We start from the raw sequence: 7399 nt of genomic DNA on the forward strand, positions 1-7399 counted from the left end.
CCCACTCTTGCTTTATAAATGCTTAGGCTTTTGCTGAAGTAAGCACGGCTATTGATATAGAGGAAATCTTCCAGCTAGGGAGCTATCCAAGGTCCTGGCCAGCTTCACTTTTCTCCAATGCGCCTGAATCTTTCCTCTCCATCCTGAAACCCGATCTTGCTCAATGTGACTTTGCCCCAACTCACTTCTTTGGGAGCACAAAAGCTAGTTGGGATAGCACAGAAGCATTATCAAAACCACCTGCATCTGCAGAAGAACAAAGTGCTACTTATCGCTGCTCAAAATAAAGCTTGATCTCAGAGTACATTTCGACAACATTCAGCTTCAGTCTTGCCTAATGCCCTGCGTCTGCAGCAAACGCCATGCAAAGTGCCAATTTGCCACCTGTTCCCTTACTCCTGTACATTAGGCACATTACAATAATTACGAGATGGAGGCCATTATAATAGGTCCTTTTGATTTGCCCGGAAAACATGTCTTCAGTGGGTTTATGCTATCTTTGTGGAGTATTGATTCATCCAGGTAAAGAAATACAAATTTAAATAACTATCACCCACTCTACAGGCAGAAATGCTTCCAGAGAGGCTTAGAGAGGAACCGAGAGAATATAGCTTTGCTCACAGGTTTACAACCTGGAAACAAAAGGAAGAAAAGACAAAGGGAAGGAAGGGAAACTCAAACACCAATCTAGTTTTGCAAGCCACCTGAACACACTGCAGTGCAGTCTCTTAACATAAGGCAGTTATTCCACTATGCCAGTAAGACGGGAACCATAAGGAAGGTCCCTGGCATTTCAAGATTCCCATCATCGCAGATTCAAAAGGATCCGAGAGTGATGGCAGAGACCTCTTGTCTGGGTGAGTCTGCAGCAGAGTCAGAACAGGTAGCACTGAGCTAGACAGACTCACCGTTTGAATTGGCATTAGACAGCTGGTTGTGGTCCCCAAGATCAAAACCGAAAACCCGCCTGACTCCACTAGCCATGTGGCAAGAGCACACATCAAAGACATCCCACTAGGCCCTCTCGGTGGCCTACAAAAGAGTTCAAACTTTGTTCTAGACACAGACAGCATTTTATTTTATTTTCATCACAGGGTGCACCCAACCTCAGAGTAGATAAAAATTGAAAATAACCACATGGTTGTGTTTTCCAATACATTCTTCTAGGCCTCCCACTTACAAGGGAAGAACAGCCAGCAAAATAAGCACATTCAGGTAACTTTGGTTCCTGGGCACACGCTTTTCTAACCACCTAAGTCAGCTCAATATGACCAGCATCCTCATGGCACTTGATTTTGACATTAGGTTATCGTATTTGCTCCCTTTCTCCCTAGCCAACTTTACAGGAATGTTGAAAAGATGCCATAAGGGAGAGGGAGAGGGAGCAGGCTTGTTTTCTGTTGCCCTGGAGACAAGGACTCAGTGGAGCCATGAACCCAAATTACAGGGAAGGAGATTCCACCGGAACATTAGGAGGAACTTCCTGACGGTAAAAAGAGCTGTTCAACAGTGGAACTCTCTGCCTCGATGTCCAGTGAGGCTTCTTCTTTGTGGATAAGACAGTCCTGCACAACCTAGAGCCATGGGTTCTAGAAGCCCTATCTATTTTGTTCAATGGTTAGCAATTCTGGGAGCTGACGTCTAAAACACATGGAGGACTACAGTTGTGCAGGCCTGGGATAATGTAACAGCCAAGCATTTCTTGCATTGTGTTGTCGAAGGCTTTCATGGCCGGATTCACTGGGTTGCTGTGAGTTTTCCGGGCTGTCTGGCCATGTTCCAGAAGCATTCTCTCCTGAAGTTTCACCCACATCTATGGCAGGCATCCCCAGAGGTTGTGAGGTCTGTTGGAAAGTAGGCAAGTGGGGTTTATATATCTGTGGAATGTCCAGGGTGGGAGAAAGAACTCTTGTCTGTTTGGGGATGCCTGCCATAGATGTGGGAGAAACGTCAGGAGAGAATGCTTCTGGAACATGGCCATATAGCCCGGAAAACTCACAGCAACCCATTCCTTGCATTGACAGTACATGACATAATCATTCTTCCTTCTTAACTCCTCCAGAAGCACAAAAAGGAGAAGCATGGCTTCTTACCCTTCACAGGGGATGTGCAAAGTGAAACTCAAACACCAATAAATGTTTGCAAGACACCTCACCAAGATACAGGTGTTTGTATGCATATTATCTGAAATGCTTCATGCTGAATGGGCTGCAGTGCAGCCTCTTAACATGTGGCAGCGATTCCACTATGCTTCTCTTAAGCAAACTCAACAAGGATCCCAAAACCAATCTGGGCTCAAAAAAAAAGCAATCAAACTCTATGGCAATGGAAGTTCAATGAGCAGAGACATCATAACGGAATCAATGCAGCTTGGCATACAAGGAGGGGCAGGTCACGCGAGCCAAGCTCTATCCCCTCCCACCAGCATCCTTTTGCAAAAGGAAGGTGAAAGCAAAGCAATGATAGAAAGGGAAAAAAAATATGAAAAAGGAAAGAATTCAATAAGAAACTCACCTTGATTGAACCACTCCTCTGATAACCAGAAAAGCAGCCAAAGGAAAAGAACAAATAAAAGGGATTCAAGAGGAAGAAAAAACAGGCGAACAATCATACCAGAAGCATATATTTTGTTTTTTAGCAGAACAGAGTCAAAACCCGAGAGCTAGAGGCAAGCAGCACCTCCTGATTTCCTGGGGATGAGACACCCCTGCTTTCATCCCCTGCCAAAAGAGGAGACCATCCTCGCCATTTGCCTCGCTGTTTGATTTGGCCCAGCATCAACATATCAAAGGGAGCTCGGGGTGGTAGCAGTGGGAGGCAAAGGCTAGCTTCCTATGCTAGGAGGATTTAAAATGATTGAAGCACCCGCTTCCAGCCTAAGGAAAGGAGAGAGAAAAACCAAACTTTATCATCAGGATACAATCACTAAGGGGGGCAACCCAGAAAGCGTGCCTCTGCTCCTCCTTCAGCTCACTGGGGCTTGCACTTGTCACCTTTCATAGCATTAAAAATTAAATTGGTCTGTGTCTGGACTATAGTAGTCAAGGTGGGAAGTTCATATGATTGAATGCTATCTTATAGGAAGGAAACCTATGCCCATTAAGGTACAGTACGTCAGGAGAAAGTCTGATCCTCTAGTTTTCTCACTGGCCTTCTGTGAATTAGTCTCCAGTGTTAATATTGTATGTTTTATGTTGATTTTAACGATTGTTTTTACTGTAATTGATGTTTTTATTGGATAACTGTTTTATTGCTGTGTTTTGATATTTGATTGTTTTATCGGGCAAGGCCCCATGTAAGCCGCCCCGAGTCCCTTCGGGGAGATGGGGCGGGGTATAAAAATAAAGTTGTTATTATTATTATTATTATTATTATTATTATTATTATTATTATTATTATTATTATTTTGTGGACATCTCGGCATGGAAGGCCACTAATTCACATGAGTCCTCACCCATAGCCTGAGCTGAAACATGTGTTAATGCGCCAATATCCTTTTCTGTTCACCACAACTTCCCTCTCATTCTTTCATCCAATTGTGTGACCTCAGAACTTTTGCAAGAACAACAATATCCATTTGCAAGGAAGTTGTGCTTAGCCAAGGCTCTAGGGTCAAAGTCGGGAACCAGCTGCCCTCAAAGGCCCACAGTGTGATAAAGGGACAGAAATATGTAAACAAAGCTGTATTGCATTTCATTCCTGATGCAACGAATGCATTGAACCTGTTTAATATGGATTATATTAAAAGCTTACCACACTCCTGACTCAGGATACAATGCACATCATAGCCCTTATTGTCTCCTTTGTTGTTTAGCCAAGACTGCTCAAACAAATGTGGAAAGATGCCAGAGTGTTGAATTATATGATCTCCACACTCCATCCCACCTGACAGTTGTGTCCTTTTCTGGGCTCATATTAATTAAAACTCATTGGAAAACATCAAATAAAAGCTCACAATTGATTGTGCCTTCCTGTCAGGCAGAGGCGTCAACTCCTTTTCATTGAGGGCCACATCAGCTTTATGGTTGCCCTTCAAAAAGCTGCTGAATCCATGGATAGAGAATCCGTGGATGCAGAAGGCAAATGATTCTTTTAACCATAGTGGTCGGTGCTCTTTAGTTTTTGCCCAAGTTGCATGCAGGAGTGTTATTGAACGACAGCTCCCGTCACTTCTGATTATCTGCCATGTGGACTGGGCATCATGGAGATTGCAACCCAACAGCACTTGTGGTTTTGAGGTTGGGGAAAGCTTAAAGAATATTTTAAATGTCAGACATCATACCCACAAGCCTTTTATCTAAATCCAAGCCTCACCCTCCTGACCAAGCAGAACAAACTGCAGCTTTCCAGAAGTTACTATATTGCAATTCCCATGAGCTCTAGTCATATCGAATGATGGGGAATTCAGGAGTTGTAGGTGAACACCTGGAAGGCCACATAAAATGACATGCCAGGCCAAATTCGGCCTGTGGAATTTGAGTTTGACACATGTCTCACAGAGTATAACATCACTCAGGATAACAAAACCATTATTCTAAAATCCTGTTTCATACATGGACAATTTCCATGCACTGTGCACATGGTGGATGTGGCACTTCAAACCACAGTGGGCCACAATACACTTGGGGAACTGAGGAGCTGTCTGGTTGAGTAACAGCCCAGAAATCCTTTGGGTATCAGAGCAAAAGCTGGGGAACCAAAACTGGCAAGAGAGCAATCTGGATTCAGAAACAGAGAAGCGTCCCGGAGCCTTTTTGGATGTTCCTCACAGAGGGCTGACAAATCTAAGACATCAAATCACAACTTCTCATAATCTTTCCTTTGCTGCGGGAACAGTTAGAGGTTTAACCAGTCCTCTGTTTCCATTAGCAAAGAGTAGTCTCAGGAGGACAGTTTTTGCAGAGAAGATGTTCTGCTGAGGGGGAAGCCCTCCATGTTTCTCGTATCATCTCCCTAGATGGATGAATTCAAGCCCCACAGTTTATGGAATCTATTTTTCTTGGGATTTCACAATTTCTGGCTTCTAGACATGTATGCCTTACCTGCTCAGCTCTTGGCTATTAGGATATTATTGTCAAAAACACTGATAGTAAGTTTAGAATGCCCAATGTATTAAGAAAGAAATGTGTATGTACGTGCTGTCTGTTTGCATTATTCAGGACACAACTGGAAGCAGTTACCTGGAGTTCTTTGCCAAAGTGGAATGATATTATCTCGCTCCTGCCCTTTCAGTGCGAAATTGCAAAGGAACTAGTCTAGACAATAACCTGTACTTCTTGTGTCATAGAACAAATGTGGTTGCTTCTATGTAGAGATCTGCATGCTAGCTCCCTCCTCATGGTTCCCCGCATCCCCTGCCACATTGCCTCTGAACTTACAGGCAACATTTAACTATAATGAGCTATAAGCATAGATTGACCAATCCTCCATGGGACTTGTCGGTGCCTTTGATTCTTGGGCTTCTGATACCTCGCAAATGCCCTTGTGAGGTAACACAAGCCCCATGCATCTGAACAAGGCCAAGATCAAAGTGTCTCAAGTGCACAGCATCTCCTCAGTTACATCAAACAGGCACGGCTTGGCTCACAGCTCCCTGTTCTGTAGCAATCTTGGTGTGGGGCCTCTGATCCCTCCAAGTGTCTGCTTGTGATCTGGATTACATGGGTTCCGTTATGTGTGTGGCAATGGAGAGATTGCATTCTGTCCCCTTCTATGCTGCTTTGGCATTAATGAGTGTCAGTAGCTGTTCAAGCACATCTCACGGACAGGTTGAGCATTGCTTCAAGTATTACAAGACAAGCATATATGCTTTAACTCCGGCCTGCACAACCTGCAGCCCTCTAGGTGTTTTGGACCAGCTCCCAGAACTCCTGACCATTGGACAAGCACACTGGGGCTTCTGGGAGTTGGAGGCCCAAACAGCTGGAGGGCCACAAGTTGTGCAGGCCTGCTATGAGTCTTACAGCTGAGACCCTACATCAATGAATTGCAGAGGTATATCTATGTTACAGCTCTTCTTTCGCTACACCTAGAACACACAATTTTGGTGTGATCGCCCATCACCACACGATGGCACCTGGAAAGCAGCAATGGGTTCGAGAAATGGCTATGTCCCTAGGGCTAGATGTAGGATGATCAGCCCTGTGTCTAGGTATATTTGACCTAATGGTTCCACAAATGGCACTAGTTTACTTTCTCAGTTCTGGCTTTCAAGATACAGAACAGATGCTATCTATCAGTCGCCTTTTGCTCGCCTACCCATATCTAAGAATCGAGACCTGATGTTGTCTAACCAATTCCATTTTCTGAATCAGCGATCCAAAGAACCCTAGGAACAGGCATAACAACAAAGACACCAAGAGAAAAAAAATGGTTGTTGTTGGTCTGTATTATGTTCTGGCTCTTGCAAAATAATCTGGGAATTCAAAGCTGAAGGATCAGAAAGATACAGGCACAAACATCTCAGCCAAATCTGGTCAACTGCCCTGTTTGCTTTAGGGACACGTACCTTTGGCCTTCTTCCCACCAAAGCAGCCGGCATCGTCTTTCTTCTTCTTGTGGGTCCCCCCGAAGCCTCCAAGGTGGCTGGCATCAAGTTCCTGGTACTTGTCTGCTCCTGGGACTTCCTTGTGGACGTGGTACGAGAGGTTCCTCATGATGCACACACAGTTCTCCACCGACTATGGGACAGAAAAGACAAGGAAAAGAAACATGATGAAACAATCACATAATATGACCAACTATAGCTTCCCAGGCTGAAAGATGGCTGTGCTGAGTGGTTTTAGGTGATCATCACAGCTGAGCTACATGATAAGCAGAACATGATTCCCACCTGTGAATGATTTGGTTCTCTCTCTCTTTTTTTTTAAAGAAATATTGGACCTGGCTACTCTGACTGAGGCTGAAGACTCTTTCCCATCACCTGCTGCCTGCTTTTCTGAACTTGAGGTGCGAGAAATGAAAGTGGAACGTTCTGCATGCAAGGCACGTGCCCCGCTGCTGAGCTCCAGCCCTTCCTGCTAATGAAGAAAAGCTCATCAAAAAAAGCAGTTGGCATTTTTAAAGTACTAGGTGAGAAACATTTTTTCTTTTTCTTGCGTACTTCTCTGTTCTTTTACCATAGCTCCGTGAAAGAAAAACAGACTTTGTATGTATGAGGCCCCCTCGGGTTCAATCTGCTGCTAATGAGTCCCAGGTGGCAGAAAGACCACTGCCGGAGAGCACGGAACAGGAGCATTCATCGGGGGCTTGTCGGGAGTCAGGAAACAATGACAAAAGCCTCAAATGCTGACGTGGCAGGGCTTCTGGGAACAAGCTTCCATCTCTCCCTCCCTGTCATCCTGTGTAGCTGAGCTCTTAAAGTTACTTTTGAGAAAAATGAATGCAACGGCATATTATA

The 7399-nt window shown here is 44.5% G+C and overlaps 1 protein-coding gene across 14 annotated transcripts in view; it reads right to left on the bottom strand.

The window, feature by feature from the left end:
- Positions 1 to 7399, bottom strand: part of arvcf (ARVCF delta catenin family member) — a 315018-nt gene that overhangs the window by 53736 nt on the left and 253883 nt on the right. For 11 of the 14 annotated variants that reach the window (XM_062958522.1, XM_062958523.1, XM_062958527.1 and 8 more), the window contains 2 exons: positions 6509 to 6680; positions 2515 to 2532 (listed from right to left, as the gene is read on the bottom strand). In XM_062958522.1, the coding sequence (XP_062814592.1) occupies positions 2515 to 2532; positions 6509 to 6680 (190 nt within the window). The remainder of the gene's footprint in view (positions 1 to 2514; positions 2533 to 6508; positions 6681 to 7399) is intronic. The other 3 variants (XM_062958526.1, XM_062958524.1, XM_062958525.1) reach the window with 1 other exon arrangement.

The sequence above is a fragment of the Anolis carolinensis genome, chromosome X, assembly GCF_035594765.1.
Source record: "Anolis carolinensis isolate JA03-04 chromosome X, rAnoCar3.1.pri, whole genome shotgun sequence".
NCBI lineage: Eukaryota > Metazoa > Chordata > Lepidosauria > Squamata > Dactyloidae > Anolis > Anolis carolinensis.